An 18444-nucleotide genomic window follows, 5' to 3' on the forward strand; every position below is an offset into this window, starting at 1 on the left:
AGAAAAGAAAATTTTTTCCTTCTAATGAGACGTGGAGAGGCATAAAAAAAAAAATACGTCTAAGTCCATTTTGGGCCTAAGTCGCTAATCGCCCAGTGGCAGTGTCTTAAGTCCATTCTTGAAAAATACATCCAAAATATTTTTTTTCGAGAATTGTCTAATCCAGCCGTTTGATCATCCAGACCATTAAGTTGTCTCTATTTATATCACATTCTCGTCCAAAAATTTGTCCAAGTCCAAACTGCCTAGAAGACGACCTTTTGGATGTGGGAGCGCCCAGCAAAGTGATAGACTGGTCACCCAAACATGGCAACACAGTAGTGGGGCACCTTACAGTGTACTGCTGTCAACTTCAGAAAAAGGGTGCCACATAAACATCTCAAGAGAACTCTCTTATATGTCATGGTAAGCCCCCCAAAACACACTAGACACACCTTCGAGAGGTGCTTCGAGAGGTGGAGGATGTTTTGGGGCGCTCCTTGGAGTGGTCGTACAAGACTCTGCTGCTTGGTGTCACGGGTCCCCTGGCTGAGGCTAGTATTAGTGCGCCTTTGCAACACTTTGTGTTATTGGCTCTAGGGCTCGCTAAGAAGCTTATCTTGCAGCACTGGGTAGGGAGTGTGTGTCCTCCGTTCCAACAATGGAGAGCTAGTATGTCCCAGATGGCGGTCTGGGAAAGACAACGCAAGAAGGGTGCCACTAGCTGGCAATCGGTGGCTTATCTGGAGTGCTGGAACTCGTTCTAAGCTGGGTAGGTTTCTAAGGATGCAGGGGGGGTGGGGGTGGGCGGGTTTGGGGAGGTGGGAGGGTGGGAGGTCTGTTTTCTTGCTGTTCTGTCTAAAAAATGAAAATTATGGACTTTCATGAGAGAGCTTTGTTTGATTGTTTGATCTCTTGCCTAGCTGTATTGCTTATCTGTATTATTGTTTCTACAGTGTTATTCCCTTTTGGCTTGGTTGCTGATTGTGTCTCTTGTGATTTGTTCCTACAATAAAAATATATTAAAAAAAAAAAAAAAACAATCCCAATAGCCCTAGACTACTTAAGCCACCTTTGTGAAGTTCTACTAGGCTTTCCTATGCCAGGTGCTGGTATTCTGGAGGCAGTTATGTATGTTTTTATTCTGATTTTTATGGTGTTGGGGGGGGAGGGTCAATGATCACTGGGGCAGTGTGTGGGGGTCTGTACTTTGTGTCTGCAGTGGTTATCAGGTCACTCTGGATACTTTCAAGGCACTTAGACCTGATTTTACATCACCTAAGTCACAACGTACAAGTTCTGACTAGGCAGTCTCATTAATACTTGCAGTACGACTAAGTCTAGCTCTAATTATTGGTGGTTAGCTTTCCACTGGTATTGAGAAAGTCTCTTTCAAATATCTCCGGACCATTTCCACCCCAGGAATTAATGGAGACTTAGGAAAATTCAGCAACCTCAGATTATTCCTTCTCTGCATATTTTCCATATACTCTAATTTTCTCTGAATAGAAGATCTTTCTTCAACAATCTCCATTTCTAGATTAATCTGTTCTTCATGTCTCTGTATTTTCTTTGTTCTTTTAACATTACTGTGAAAACATTAACTTGGGAGCTGATAGATGCACAATTAGAATGTAGCATTGAAACTGCTTTTTTGAGGATGGATTCCATAGCTACAATAGCTCTCCACAGTTCGTCCATATTAACTACTGCAAGCTTAATCAACTCTCCAAAATGATCACTGTTAAGTCACAGAAGATGAGATCTTACCAGCATCTGTGTTGGGTGCCGTTGACCAGGCTTCAATGGGGGCCTTGTTCTCCAGAAACTCACCTTTCACTGCTCCTCCAGAAGATGTTCTCCCATTTGTGACTAAATTTACTACGCTATCATCACACATTAAGCACTGTATTCAGCCACATTTGATATTACTGAAGTTGCATCCTTGTTTTGAGGGTATGAGGATTTGTTTGCTTATGAACTAATAGCAATTTAAGTGATAGCTTAAGCCCAAATCAATTGTGTTCACTGTTGGCGGCATCAAGACTATCTCCACCTAGACACACAACAATGGAGGCAATGTAGCTTTTGCCCTGTGTTGTTGGAAACATCTGAGTACAGGCATCCTGTCTTAAATAGTGTGTTCTCAGCAGTTCTACTTTGTGATTATCGACTTGTGTAGTATATTTAATTCAGTGCCCTTGTGGGTTTATTTATACTTGGGCATCACAGAGAGGGACAGAGTACAGCAAATATAATATTTCAAAAAAAAGCACAATGGGCCTCAATGAGCAAGGACTTGTCTTTAATGGCCTGGACTTGTTTTATTGGCCCAGACTTGTATTTACTGACCCAACATGAGTCATGTTTCGGTGTCCTCACATGCATCAGGAGTCAGCCAAATAACAAAATGTAATCGTGTCCAATTCCAACTTGTACTGGAATTCTTGCATCATAGAGACTATAGCAAATTGTAACCAGTAAACTGTATATTATCATTAGCCCATAGCATGTATCAAGTTAGGATAAAAACTTGTATAGTAAACTTGTACAGAAATAATGTATGTTAAACCTGTAACCCGTTCTGAGCTCTTTGGGGATAATAGGCTAGAAAATGAATTTAATTAATTAATTAATTAATTAATTAAGGAATCAGAATCAGCCCTTAAGCCAGAACACATTCCTGTTGAAGCAAGAGACTGCTTTCTGTGTTCTGACTTAAGGACTGATTCTGATTCCTGAGTTAATTACATTTTGTTCTTTAGCTGACTTCTGATGCAGGCATTGTAAGCCAAAACACGGCTCGTGTTGAGTCAATAGAGTCAAGTCCAGGTCAATACAGACAAGTCCTTGTTCACTGAAGCCCTTTGTGCTTTTTTTTTTTTTTTTTTGCTATATTGAGTTTACTTATATTTGCCAAACCTCACGATCTTTGAAAGTTCATCCTACAGAACATCAATCTTGTTTTAATACAAGGTGGCTTGAGGAACCCATGGTGGAGCATTGTTATCATCGTAAGCATGATTTTGGCAACTTATGTTGTATAATTTTAGAGTGTTTGGAAGAGACCCAGAGACAGGGAAACATCAAATGCCATCTAAGACAACATGAACAAAAGTGAATCTATTATTTCAATAGAGTCCAATCTAAAGGTCTAAATATTCACGCGGAATGGTCTGCTTTTTATCTGACAAGTTCAAGATATAAAATTTACCTACTGCTTCAGCTTTGCTGAATGTTGATTGATTTGAGTAAAAGGGAGGCAGGAGCTACAAGGTTTTAAATCTTATGCATTCTATAGGTTCAGCACCATTTTGGAAAGTGTGACAGAGCAGCAGGTTTTTGGGGGAGTTACCCCTGATGCAGCTATAAACAAAATGGGGAGTCCCTGTCGGGTACTAGCTTGACTGAAGATCAGCAGTGATGTATTGGGATATATGGATTTCAGCTAAGTTGGAAAATTCTCTATTTTTTTTATTTTTGTCACTGAATTGCACTGTTTTGGATTGTTTTCTGGTGGGTTGTGTTTCACTCTATGTAGCTGTTGAGCATATTTTCATATATACAAAAAGAAGTAAAGCATTTTTTTAGATAGAGTGAAGTTTTTTTCTGACCAGTGATGGAGGTGTTATAGCCCTATACTTATTGGGCTTATTGATGTTCTCTGCAAGGTCTTTTTCTCCACTTATAGTATTTTTGTGTCAACAAGTTACTCAGTGCAGGAATCCAACTAAAGAGTGAATTCAGAAGCAAAGGTTTTGTGTTTCAATTCTGGGTGATGCTTTTAGCTCAAAATTTTTTGGGAAGGTCAAAGAAACTCACCAGGTCTCTTTTTGTATGCTTGTTTTGCTTTAATTTAATGAAACAGTCAAGACTTCAGAGTCCATTGAGCCATTATGAACTTAAGAACACCCTCAAGAGAGTGAGGGAAGGGTCTACCAAGGTTTCTACTCCCTTACCCCTTTATTTTTCTTTAAAGTGGTATTAAAGTTTTTAACTTTCTTATTTTTAATACCAATATAAAAGTGCACGCAAAGTCTAAAGCAAATTTTATCTGCTTTTAAGGAGATATTTTTGGTAAATTTTTTTTTTAATATCAGACATACAGTATTAGCATTTCATAAACTTCATTAGCATATCTTTAAAACCTCAATTAAGAAAAAAAATCCACATTAGTTTGGATTTTTACATTATTGTATTATATCAGGACCATAGCATTAAAAGAGAGCACAATAAGCCTTCATGAAGAATACACTTGTATGTGATGCCTCTTAAATAGTACTCAAGCATCTTTTAAACTGCTGTAAAATGCTCCCATTGCGGCCTTGGAGATTCAGCAAGTTATTCGGGACTCTCTGCTTTCAAAGGCCCCGGGACCTGATGGTCTTTCTTCTGAATTTTATAAAATATTGCAGGATCATATAGTGGGTTCCTTGGAGACATATTTTACTGGGGTGGAGGCTTCGGGGGCCTTTCTGGCTCATGTTAACAGGGCGCATATTGTGCTGATTCCCAAGCCTAACCGGAACCCGGCTTTTGTGGATTCTTATCGTCCCCTTTCTTTGATTAACTTCGAGCTTAAAATATTGGCTAAAAATCTGGCTAACCGGTTGGTGGGTTTTTTACCGGACTTGATTCATGCTGACCAGGTGGGTTTATTCGGGGTAGACAGGCAGTTTGGAATGTTTGGAAGGTCATGGCAGCTTTGGGCCACAGTGTGACCCATTTGCTCCCCGGTCTCTTGATTAGTCTTGATGCTAGTAAAGCATTTGATTGCGTGGACTGGGAGTATTTGTTTGCGGTGCTTGAGGGCTATGGGTTGGGGGGGTTCCTTTCTGACCATGGTCCATTTGTTGTATCATCACCCTAGTTCAGCAGTATTGGTTAATGGTCTGGTTTCTAGTTATTTTCCAGTGGAGCATGGAACCCGTCAGGGTTGTCCTCTTTCCCCCTTATTATTTATTCTATCTTTGGAGCCCCTCTTGCAGCGGATTCGGGAGGATGGCTCTGTTTTTGGGTTGACTGTGGGGCGAGAGGTTGTTTGGCCTTTGCAGACAATATTTTGTTGCTGTTGACCCAACCGGGTCGGTCTCTTCCTAGGGTGTTGTAATTGGTTGGTGATCATGGTGGGGTGTCTGGTTTGGAGTTAAATTTGGACAAGTCTGGTTGTTGGTGGGTATGCTTATGAAGATTGGTCGATCCCATTCCCCCTGCGAAAGGTAGCACACAAACTTAAATACTTGGGGGTATACATCACTGACGATCTGTCCCGGGCCTATAAAGAAAATTTCACAGTGCTCTTGAACAGGTCCCGGATCTTTTGAGTCTTTGGACTCAGTTTCCATTGTCCCTAGGGGTCGCATTGCTCTTTACAAAATTCTGTTGTTTCCTAAGTGGGTATATGTGATGCAAACTTTTCCATTGTATATGACTAATAAGGATGTTAATATGTATCTCACTGTCTTACGTAAATTTCTTTGGAATAATAGGAAACCCAGACTGATTCTTGCTCAATTATCTCTCCCTGTGGGACGGGGCAGACTGGCACTCCCAGACCTGAGGAGATACAACATAGCCTGCCTTCTTCGGCACTTGGTGGACTGGATTAAGAACACTCAGTTTTTATACGCCTGTTACTCTTGAGCAGCAGTTGATGGCTCCTACTCACCTGATGTACTATCTTCATGCTAAGTGCCCACACCGGATTTTTCCTACTAGTCTCATCCTCTGCTGCGTTCCAAGAGACAATGTTGGCAATGGTTGTGCAAATGTATGCATTTACCTTTCACCTCTACGATTCTGTTGTCCTTATGGGGTAATCGAGACCTGGATCATGACGCTTCTAAATTATACTTACAACGTTGGAGTGCTCAAGGACTATGCTATGTGCGCAATGTGGTGTCGGAGGAGGGTGTGCCTCGCTCTATTCAGGATCTGCAGGCGACGGGTCTCTTGGAGGCTCGGGACTGGCTTTTCTACCGTTAGGGCCTCATTATATCCGCTCATTGGATGCTGCTACTTTGAATGAAGACATGGCGGATATGGTGTGTGAGACTCTGACTCTGTCCCGCCAGATTCGGATTAGTTCATCCTTTCATCAAGCCAGTTTGGGCTGCTTCATGGCCCCTTGGGACCCAGAGGTGGTGGCAGCTATTTGGAATCAGGATCTCACTCCGTCTGAGCGTATTACGGGCTCCGGAATTCGTCTTCTTATGAAACATCTTCCTCGGATCACTCGTTCCATGGTCCTGCAGAAGCAACACTTCAAGTTTCTACTGCGGCTGCATGTCTCTCCATTCCGGGCCTATGTTTCTGGATATGCCTCTCATGCTCGGTGTCCTTGGTGCCAGTCCGCCCCTGCAGGCCTACTTCATATGTTTTGGTCTTGTGACCACATTCAAACATTCTGGTCCTTTGTAGCTCTGTATCTGCAGTCTGCTTTGCGTAAGCAGATTCCCTTGAGAGCGGATGTTCTGCTTTTTTCTCAGGGGGTCCATTTGGGACTGTCCAGAGGAGGCAACTTGTTATTACAAAAGGCCTCTTTGTTGGCCTGGAAGTGTATTCTTTTGTTGTGGCGCCAAGTTGAAATGCCGACCCTTACTATGTGGAGGAATGAACTATTTACTCTTTTGAAATTTGAATACCTGGATGTTCGGAGGGGAGGTCCTGGGCCTTGGAGGAAATTCAGGAGAATCTGGGCTCCAATTTGGGAGGGATTGTCCCCTAGAGCTCGCAGTTCTTTATTGAACTTTTGACACTGGAGTGCTGGGAGGGGAGAGGTAGGGGGTTCAGATGGGGGGTTAGGTTTCTGTGGGTTTTCGTGAAGGAATGACACGTAAGACCCGATTGTTTCAGCACTTTCTCTTGTCAGTGGTTGTTGGTTTGTGATGCTCTGTATTTCAAAAACTTAATAAAAATGATTATACAAAAAAACTGCTGTAAAATTCTATATTAGCACCCTTGTCAGTCTGGCAGGCAATCAGCTAGCTGCCCTGTGCCAAGAAGAAAACCCAAAGTCACAGAGAAAATTGTCCTCTTAACAGTTTCCTTCCAGAACTGCTTGCTACTACATATTCTAACACTATAAATCTGAAAGGTATGTATTGCACTGCAAAAACAATATTGAGAGATTATTTTAAAGTATATTTTGAACTGTAGTTAACCAGCAGGTGAACCTAATGATATTGTCTATAGCAAAATGTTCAATACATGGATTTTTTAAATTTACCTGCAAGCAGATTTCCAGCCAAGAGCAAGGCATCCTGATGTGCAGACAGATCCAATGGAAACCAAGCAGATGACAGGAGGGACAACACCATATTGGCCATTCCAACAGTACAAGTCTTCCGGTACTCATCTGTAGGACTTGGCTGGGAAACACTGAATAAAACCCCCCCACCAGTTAAACTGTAATTTTTTGACAAGTAGTCTGGGGAGGGAGATATCATTCATTTCATTCAGCTACTACTTTCAGTCTATGAAGGTATGTAATATATTTATTTAAAAATTTATATACCGAATAAAACTATGCAGTTAACATATTGGTTACACACATAATATATTAATCACTCTTTAGTCGCATAGATATGAACAAACAATGGACAGACATCTTATCAATTAAACATTCAGCAGTAAAACTGTAACAAGTTAAAACCCAGATATTTGTTGGCACAGTATCTTACAGGAAGAAAAAGGTAGCAACATTTTCATAGGAAAGCATTAACAAAGAGCTGCGTTTTCAACATTTTCTTAAAATTGATCTTTCCAACACAAAATCGCAGTATGCCTGTCAGAGCATTCCAAAGTTTGACACCCGCCACCGACATCATTGTTGCTCCAATTCTAACATGAATAACAGGCATCCTCCCCTCTAAACTCAATATAAAGTACATATACCTTCAAAGATGGAAAGTAGCAGCTGAATAATATAAACAGTATATTAACCTTGCACAAATATACATTTTGGATAACACATCCATTACAAAATAATTCCTACTTTATGGGGTAAATTTTTCTGTGTGGAAAGCATGTTTTTTATATGTGAAAATGACTGTATACAGTAGAATCTCAGTTAATCGGGACTCTCACCCAACCGGGAAAAAAAATAATTGGTGGGAAAAAAAGTGTCCCCTGAAGCACCAGCGGCAGCGATCCTGAGCCGCAAACTCCTCTCCCTCAAGCCCCAAAGAACTGCAAGAAGTGGCAGTTCTGAGCTGCAAACCCTACCTCTTTCCCAACCTGAAGCACTAGCGTGGCAGCATCCTGAGCCGCAAGCCCCCCTTCATTCTCTCAAGCACCCAAGCAGCTGAGATGAACTCCTCTCCCTCCCACCTCGAAGCACCAATGCAGTAGCAGTCCTGAGCCGCAGAGCCCTCCTCCCTCCCTCCATCAAGCCCCTTAGTGGAAGAAGCAGGCAGTGGTCCTGAGCCGTGAACTCCCTCTCTCCTTCCCTCCCTTCCTTACCCAAAGCACAGCAGTCAGCTTCAAAACAGCAGCAGTCAGCTTCAAAACAGGCTGCTTGCACCCAGTCCTGGCAAGGCCTTTCATCTGATGTGTCACTTCTGTGCTTTGGGTAAGGAAGGGAGGAAGGGAGCGAGGGGGTTAATGGCTCAGGACCGCCGCCTGCTTCTGCCACTTTGGGGCTTGAGGGAGGAGGGCTTTGTGGGTTCAGGACCACTGCCATGCTGGTGCTTCAGGGCGGAAGATAGGGGTGTGGGAATTGAAACGTGTTAGATAAGGTTTCTTCAAACACACTCTCAATAAACTAGAAAAACAGTTATCCGGTATCCACCAATCCCCGTGGGTGCCTGATAGCTGAGATTCTACTGTAGATATATATATACTTACATACACACACAACCCTAATGATGATTTGTTTTAAACATTTGTAACCACTTGAATCAAACACACATGGAATCCAAAATGCTTTAATGTGGCTTCAGGGAAATGCCAAAGCAATAAGTCACTACTTACTGAAATAAAAAAAATTTTTTTAAAAACATACACAACATGAAATAAGCCCAACAGTGATGAAAAATCATAACAATGTGATTATTAGTATAATTTTTTATTTTTTATAAACTGTTTGCAACTCTAAAATGTATTGCTAAGTATTATAACAATACCTCATTTATTTTTTTAAGATTTCATTAATAACCCAACCACAGCTCAAAGCAATGTTCAAAATATACCTGTGTGTGTGAGATCCTGGACAGGTTTTCCAGGAAGCCCTTGTTCAGCCTTACATAGGTACAGCACAACCACAACCCAAACAGCTATGAAGGTTCAATGAAATTCTTTATTCAGTTTTAACTGACTGAGCTATGTTACAGCATAAGCCCAGGGAAAGAAAACATATTCAGTTCAACAGCTTCGGTCTAATATCACCTGGGTTTTATATAGCTCAGACAAGAATGCAGTCGGTTCCTGCCCTGTTCCAACAGTTATTATACCATGCTAGTTTACCTCAATGACGCAGAGAATAATCCTCTCTCAACAGTCTCTCCTTCTCTCTCTTACCTAACTTCCCAGGCTTGGTTTCTTTCCTGAAAGTCTCAAGACATGTTATCAGCCTCTAGCTATGGAAGCCTCCTCTCACTCTGGGACCTCTCTCAATGATCCCAGACTGGGCATATGAATCTCTTCTGCCTAAGTTCTACCCCATGACTCAGCAGGGTAGCCTGTTCTGGCAGTTTAGCACCACCTGCTGGATGAGGGTTGAGCTCAGTGCATCCTGAACCGTGTAGTTTACCCATTAATAGGCCAGCAACCCTCTTGTCTGGTGAAAGGGTAACACTAGTGAGAGAGAACCCCTTATTCTCTCACACTATGTTACAATAAATATGAAAGAACAGAAAACAGCATACACGTCAGAAAATATAAAAAACAGATAAACATACATTAATAAAGAAATATAAAACAATAAAAATATTAATTTTAAGAACATGTTTCATTACAACAAATTCCAGTTAAATTTATATATGAATATTTAAAATAACACAAAAATGAGGGTTTCATGTAATGACTACAAAGATTTTTCAAATGTTTTAATACCTGAATGAGCGTCCTCTATGTTTGTAAACATGAATTCTAGAAGCTTGCATACTGGAGGTAGTAACGTAACCACAATGCCATCCAACACTCCATGTACATATTGGAAATGAAGTTGAGAGAAGACACAGAGCTTCACAGCAGCCAAACTAAGGAAGAAAGGTGACATCATCAAACTTATTTACAACTTTAGGGTGACAAGATGCTATTTTTATCACAGATAAGAGTGCATGAGGCTTCTTGGTACAAAGATATTCAAATAACAAGGCTTTTAAAAGTATTAGGCAAATCCAAACACGTGGGTTTCTCTGACATCAGAGAAAGGGCGGGACCGCCGGAAGAGGAAGCAGCGCAGGCACAGGGCTCACAGAAGGGCCGGGACCGCCAAGAGGAAGCAGCAGGACACCGGTAGGAGCTTCTACATGATGGGAGGGGGGGTTCGGGAGGCTGTGGGGGTGCGAGCGGTCCTTCAGGGTGGGGGTGCGGATGCGGGTGGGAGTGCGTGCGAGTTGTCCTTCGGGGTGGGGGTGCAGGTGCGTGCGAGCGGTCCTTCGGGTTGGGGGTGCGAGTGGTCCTGCGGGGGGGGGGGGGGGTTGAATCGGACGTGGTGTGGTGTCAATGCACTTGGTATCAATATCAATGCCTGAGTTGTAGAAGGCTTGTCAGGTTCCGAGTCCCCCGCCATGCTCAATATCGATGTGGTACCAAAATGTTTTTCAAATTGAAGTTTCCAGGTTTTGAGTAACCTTTTTTGCATACAGAGACAGAGAACACAGTTAATGTCCTGATGATCAGGACCCAGACCCCTGGATGCACCAATTATGCATGTCAGAGTCTAAAATGGTCCAATTACACTGAAAGCATTTCTTAAAGCCTTTTGATATCATCTTTGACATGGAGGGAAAAAAAATCAACATGAAATCAAAGGGTTTAATGCCCCAGTGAGTGAGAGTAAAAAGTATCCCAAAAATGATTGATACTTCTGGGAAGGAAAAAGTACCAAACGTGTCCTGAAGGCCAAAACCGAAATTGACAAACTTAAACCAAAATGAGTAAAAATACAGGAACATGGAAAAAAATAAGAATTATGATCAAAAGTAGTAAAAAGACAGATAAGGCACAAACATTTAAGAGAAGTTTGACAAGCTGAAGAGAACAATGAAGTTACAGTTCCTCAGCTCCACAGAAAATGAAGAACTGATAGTACCACGAGTCGATGTTGGGTGATAAGGCACCAGTATGTGTACAGTCATACATACTGTGAAAAATTTTAAAGTAACAGTGCATTTGGTAATGTCCATACCATGTTCCATGGATGACATCACCCACATGTGGGAATATAATGCCTGTTTGCCCTCAGAGAACTAATGAATTTAGCAAAACTGTTTCACATTAATGATAAATTATCAACACTCTGGGGGTCCTTTTATCAAGCTGCAGTAGGGGTTTAATGCGCATAATACCACGTGTTAAACCACCTGCCACACTAGCCGCTAACGCCTGCATTGAGCAGGCGATAGTTTTTTAGCCGGCCACGGGGGTTAGTGCGTGATGAATGTCCAATGCGCTAACCCCGCTAGCGCAGCTTGATAAAAGGCCCCTGTATATATTCTGGCAAGTATATTTTGATCTTCAACACTCTAATTATATTTTAACATTTAGATTTTTAGAAGACAAATGTCTATCATCATCATTACTACAATATATACAGTCTAAGAACTGGATAAAGACACTCACTGTCAAAGCCCGTGTAGTAGATGTTGTCAATGCATGAGAAACTGCAGTGATAATTTTTGAGAGATTATTTTCCACACTAATGTCAGTTGAACATTGTAGCACATTATAACCTCTATAATTTCTGAAAAAGAGTATGAATAGATATGTATGCATAAATAACAAACACTTATAAAACATAACAAAATTTTCAACATCAAGTATTATGAAAAGCAGAGAAAGTTTTTAAAATAATCTGTTCAATTGTTTATTAACTAACGTGAATCAGTTTAGCAGAACCACTATGAGAAACAAGTAATTTATGTAACAAAATTTTTTTTTTTACCATTGGTTTTATTTTTTATTTTCATTACTTTTTTTTGGCTTCCTGACATGTTTATTTTCCTTCTTGGATTTTCTTTGTGTCTACATTATATAACCTCAAAATCTGTCTTGTATATAAATCATTTTGAAGGGGGTTGTCCATTTGGTGTGTTTTTTCCTCCACATTGTCTTCCTTGAGAGATTTGGGGTGATGGTATGACCAACAATTGTTTTAGTTCATTTTAAGCTCTGCTGTTATTATTTCCATCACTCAGTTCCATGGCAATTGTAGCAGTTATTTATTTACATTTCAGTCACCCCAATAATTAATGGGGAACTGACACACTGATATGCTAGAGAGGTCAAGTCTCTATATACCATAAACAGATGCTTCGTGCAATTGGTCATGGAATCAGCAAGAAGGAAGAACTACTCTGCATCTAGTTTTTAGTGAAATGCAACAATTGATGTAAGGGAAAAAGCTGGTGGATTCACTTAGGGCCCCTTTTACAAACCCGAAGTAGCGATTCCTCTGCAGCAAATGCACTAAAGCTCATTCAATTCCTACGGGCTTTGGTGCATTTGATGTGCTGGGATGCACTATTGGGCTTTGTAAAAGGGGCCCTTAGTGACTCTCCAAAGTTAGCCCAGCCTGGGATTAAACAAAGAAGATGCAGTTTGTTAGCCAACTAGATAAAATGAATTTACTAATGGCTGCTCCCATCCTGATTGGGTCAAATGAAGCAAAAATCTGGGTGGACTGTATAGGTTTTAGTCAACTAACTCTAGGTAGAAGGTCAAGGCTCGCTTGCAATCCTAGGTGTGCAGAGTGCTTTTCCCAGGATGGGCATGAGGTTTCAGAAAAAATACTGACAGGACAACTGATTGCTTAAGATGGAATTCCAACACTACCTTAGGAAGGATGTACATGGAGAACTATTAAGTTTGATAAAACTTTGTGTATGGTAAGTCCAGGAGGTTTGATGTTTTGAGTTTTTTTCAATCAGAAGCAATCAATAACTAGAGGGTGTATAGAGATGGGCTTACCCTCTGCACCATGGCTAGGTAACCTCAGTCCTTGAAGGCCACAACCCAGTCAGGTTTTCAGGATTTCCCTAATGAATATGCATGAGACCTATTTGCATACACTGCCTCCATTGTATGGAAACAGATCTCATGCATATTCAGTGGGGAAATTCTGAAAACCCAACTGGGATATGGCCCTTGAGAACTGAAGCTACCCACCCCTGTTCTACACAGTGATAAGCACTAATTGCACTGAGGTAAATCCTTACATTACTGGTTTATAAACCACACTGAGAGAGATGTAGAAGACCTTCCTGCAGTTTTTCACAGTCCACATGCATTTAAAACACATGCGGACTGTGAAAAACTGCAGGAAGGAAGACCTTAGGAAATTGGAAGACTTGGCAGATGAAAATTTTTTTTTTTTTAATAATTCTTTATTCATTTTAAAACTTTCATCAAGTGTACAAAAATTGCAACACAATAACATAGATTTAACCACTTGTACATCTTATCATTATAACTTATAGTTGTAAATATAACCCTCCCTCTCCCATCCTGAAATCCTTTTAGTAATTTTTATTTTTCATGTAATAGAAACCCTCCCCCCACCCCACCCTTATCTTACATATTAAATATAGAAATATTAGGAAAATGGCATCAATCATGACAAAAGGACGTTAATGGTTCCCAAATTTTAATGAAGTTTTTATAATTTCCATTTTGCACCGCTATTGATCTTTCCATTCTGTATATGTGGCAAACTGAATTCCACCAAAATTTAAAATTGAGCCTACTATGGTCTTTCCAGTTATTAGTAATATGTTGAATGGCTACTCTGGTCAAAATCAATAAAAGTTTGTTATTACACATTGATATCCGACTCTTTTTTCTCATAGACATACCAAAAAGTACAGTATCATAAGTTAATACTACGTGATTTTCCAATAAACAATTTACTTGATCCCAGATTGAGTTCCAAAAGGCTAAGATATGGGGACAATAGAACAAAAGATGATCTAAAGTCCCTATATCCAGATTACAATGCCAGCATCTATTAGACAAAGAACTATTTAACTTTTGCAATCTAACTGGGGTCCAAAAAGCTCTATGTAACAAAAAAAACCAAGTTTGTTTCATAGATGCTGACATTGTACATCTCATTCTCCAAGACCAAATTTGTGGCCATTGAGATGCTGAAATATCATGCTTAATCTCAATGCTTCAAATATCCCTAAGAGTATTTTTAGGCTTTTTTTTAACCAATTCACTAATAGTTTTATACCAGTGTGCGGCCTGATGTCCCAGAAAGTCCGCCTGAAAACATAAAAATTCTATGCTAGGTTGTGTATTCAAATTTTTCCATTCAGGGAACCCTGCCTGAATGGCCTGCTTCAATTGCAACCAACGAAAAAATTGCGATTTGTGAAGCCCAAATTTATGTTGCAATTGTGTAAAATCCAGCAGCTTACCATTAGTAATTACATCATTTAAAGTTCTGATACCTGCAATTATCCAATGTTTCCAGACGATCTTAAAACTGCCAATTTGAATCCTGGAGTTTAGCCATATGGATTGATTTGTTGAATTATTAATAGTAATTGCTGTTAAATTACTGACAAACCGTAATGTTTTCCAAGTATCCATTAGAATTCTATTTTCTTTGTACAATCTGGGCATCTTGATACTGAGCACATGAGAAAGATGTAAAGGAAACATGAGTCGCCATTCCAAATATAACCAATCAGGAGTATACTCAATGAGATCCGGGAGGACCCAATACATACCTTGACGTAAAATATAGGCTTGATGGTACCTATAAAAGTTTGGAAAATTTACCCCGCCCTCCTTAATTGGTCTTTGCAAAGATGCTATAGCAATTCTAGGAGTTTTACCAAGCCAAATAAATTTTATAATAATCGAGTTCAATTTTTTATAAAAAGATCCATGAAAAAATACTGGTATCATACCCATTTGATAGCAAACTACAGGTAGAATCATCATTTTAACCGTTTGAACTCTCCCCCACCAAGATAAATGTAATGGATTCCAATGCTCACATAATTCCGTAACCTTTTTTAACAGCCTTTTTTCATTTTCTTTTACAGTCTCATCTACTGTATTTTTAATCCATATTCCTAAATATTTTAAACCATCATCCTTCCAAACGAAAGAAAAGGACTCAAACATACTTTTTAAACAATGTACATTGAGTGGAAGAAGTTCAGACTTATTCCAATTTATTTTATATCCTGAAAATTTACCGAACTTGTCTATCAAGTCTAACAAACAAGGAATGGAGGAAACAGGATTTCTCAAATATAATAAAATATCGTCTGCATAAGCAGAGAACTTATATTCCCAATCGTTACGAGGAATACCCTGTATCCCCTTTGCTTGATTAATAGTTAATAATAGGGGTTCTAATACTATATCAAAAAGCAAAGGAGATAGTGGACAACCCTGTCTAACTACCCTATGTAAATGAAAACGAACTGACATTTTATTATTGATATATAATCTTGCCATAGGGGAGCTATACAAAGTCTGAACCATTTGAATAAATCCTGAACCTATACCAAACCATTCCAATGCTTGATACATGAAATCCCATTCCACTCTGTCAAATGCTTTTTCTGCATCTAAAGATATGGCAAAAGCCGGATCATTCATATTTTTAGTTAAATTTAAAGTGTGGAATGTCAATCTTGTGTTACTAGAAGAATGTCTATTCGCAATGAATCCAGTTTGATGTACATCAATTATATAAGGGAGAGCCTTAGCCGATCTCATAGCCAAAGTTTTAGCCAGTAATTTTCCATCTACATTAATTAAAGATAATGGCCTATAGTTTGATACCGAAGTAGGATCTCTATTTGGCTTAGGTAAAACAATAGTTAAAGATTTTGCCATAGTACCTGTAATACAACCTTTATTTAGTTGATATTGATATAAATTTAATAAATGAGGGAGTAACGCATTTTGAAATGTTTTATAAAATTCTACTGTAAAACCATCCCCACCTGGAGCGGATCCAACTCTAAGAGACTTCAATGCAGTTTCTACTTCTTTTAATGATATAGGCTCATCTAATCTTCTTTTTATATGATCAGGAAGTTTTGGACCCACTAATAAATTTAAAAATTCCACACCACTTTGAAGTTTATCAGCATAAGACTCGGAAGAATACAAATCTTTATAAAAATTAAGAAATTGATTTAAAATATCATTAATCTGAGTATGCAAGTTTCCATTACTATCTTTAATTGCTATTATTTTTACTTTTCTTTTTTTTTGCTTTAAGATAATTTGCAAGTAATCTTCCCGCCTTATTGGAACTTCCATAATACAAAGTTTGCTGGGAAAATAAATCTTTCCTCGCCAATCTTGAAGAAATCTCATTATATTTCCCTTTTACTTTTAAGAGTTCTTGTAAAGTATCTTTCTGCCAATTACTAATTAATTTAGATTCTAGAAATTTAATTTCATTTTCCAGATCAGTGAATTGTTTAACCAATAATTTCCTAGTATGTGCCAAATAAGAAATGATATGACCTCTCATAGTAGCTTTAAAAGCATCCCACAATATTTCAGTATTGATATCCACTGTATTATTGATTTGGAAAAATTCAGATATCTTTTCCTTAAATTCTTCAAGAAAAACTGAATCTGCAATCAGTGTATTATCAAATCTCCAAACTGATCTATTTATTTCCTGTTTATCTAAACTACATTTAATCCATACCCCTCCATGATCTGACAAAATAATTGGATCAATGGAAGCTTGTAGCACCTGTTTTACCAATGAATTTGAAACAAAAACATAATCAATTCTTGAAAAAGATTTATGAACTTGTGAAAAAAAAGAAAATTCCTGATCATTAAAATGAAGAATTCGCCATATATCTTTTAAATCACAAGAATTTACTAGATTTTCTAACCCTAAAGATTTTATATTTTTACTTGTTTTTTTATCCATAAAAGGATCCATCACAGCATTGAAATCTCCAGCTACAACTAAATTAGAAGCAGCCAGTGGGAGTATTAATTGTTGTAAAGATTTAAAATAATCATTTTGATTCGAATTAGGGGCGTAGACATTAATCAAGGTCAAGATATTATTTCCCATTCTCATTTCCACCTTAATCCATCTTCCTAAGGGATCAAACTCCAACATTTTAAATGAAGCTGAACATTTATTACTTATTAAAATAGCAACCCCCGCTTTTTTCCTAACTGCAGGGGCGAAAAAACAGTGCTTTATCCATTCGCCTTCGAGTCTTTTTGATTCAACATCTGAAAGATGCGTCTCTTGGATGAAGTATATATCAGCTTTCTGTTTTTTCAAGAAAGTAAGCATTTTTTTCCTTTTTACAGGATGATTGAGACCATTAACGTTAAGGGAAAAAATTTTAGTCTCCATTATATTTAATAATTATCAAAAATCTCTTCTCAAATGTAAAGAATAAATAACAAATTAATTCATGATTAGATGCCATTTTCCAAACCCTCTTCATTAGAATATAACACTTCCCCCAGTTATTATCAATCCCTTTGTTAATCCCATTCCCACCCATCCCCCCCTAAATAATGACATATATAACTTGGAATCACACATATAAGTACAGATGAGTCCAGAAAGTTCCCCAACAGACCACAATATTAAGACAATATTATAATATATTCATCTTTTTATATAATTCTCTTGTTATTATTATAATCATTCCATAAATATCCATCAAAAACCTCAACAACCAATTCCCAAGCTGTATAGATCTAATTGATCTAATGTGAAGATAATATTAAGATTATCTTGCTTGGATAATCAATAACTAATTATTCTTAATATCCTTTAACATATAATATTAATATGTATAAAAGGAGACAAATTATAAATCTATAATTTACTCATAATGAAATCAAATCGCTTCTGCTCATATGTGCACAGTAACCATCCTCTTTAGAAGTGTACAGATGTTAATTAATAAATTTTCCATCACTAAAGACATATGAATTTGATTCATATTAGAATTAGATATTCCCTATTGAAAATATATTATATAGCTATCAATGAGATTCAATGAAAAGCAATTAAAATTTAAATTAAATATATTGAAATATTAATTCTTATACAGAATGAGTTCAGCACTAGATCAAAGATAAGATCATTTTTGAAAGAATATTCCTCAGTGAAAGATCCTAGTGCGTCACATTCCCTGCGCACAAATTTATTTCCAATTGATCCCAAAATCATAGTTATAAACAATAATGGAGTCATAAAACTCAATATTCCAGTTCTTCTTTCTCCTTTTTTCTTATATCTTCCTAGTCATACTACGATAATATATTAAG

At 38.4% G+C, this 18444-nt stretch overlaps 1 protein-coding gene across 6 annotated transcripts in view; it reads right to left on the reverse strand.

Annotated features, from left to right (window-relative positions):
* Nucleotides 1-18444, reverse strand: part of HTT (huntingtin) — an 831912-nt gene that overhangs the window by 445330 nt on the left and 368138 nt on the right. For all 6 annotated transcript variants that reach the window (XM_033950363.1, XM_033950354.1, XM_033950401.1 and 3 more), the window contains 3 exons: nucleotides 11767-11887; nucleotides 10033-10178; nucleotides 7208-7359 (listed from right to left, as the gene is read on the reverse strand). In XM_033950363.1, coding sequence (XP_033806254.1) covers nucleotides 7208-7359; nucleotides 10033-10178; nucleotides 11767-11887 — 419 coding nt within the window. The remainder of the gene's footprint in view (nucleotides 1-7207; nucleotides 7360-10032; nucleotides 10179-11766; nucleotides 11888-18444) is intronic.

This window comes from Geotrypetes seraphini, chromosome 1, assembly GCF_902459505.1.
Source record: "Geotrypetes seraphini chromosome 1, aGeoSer1.1, whole genome shotgun sequence".
Classification (NCBI taxonomy): Eukaryota; Metazoa; Chordata; class Amphibia; order Gymnophiona; family Dermophiidae; genus Geotrypetes; species Geotrypetes seraphini.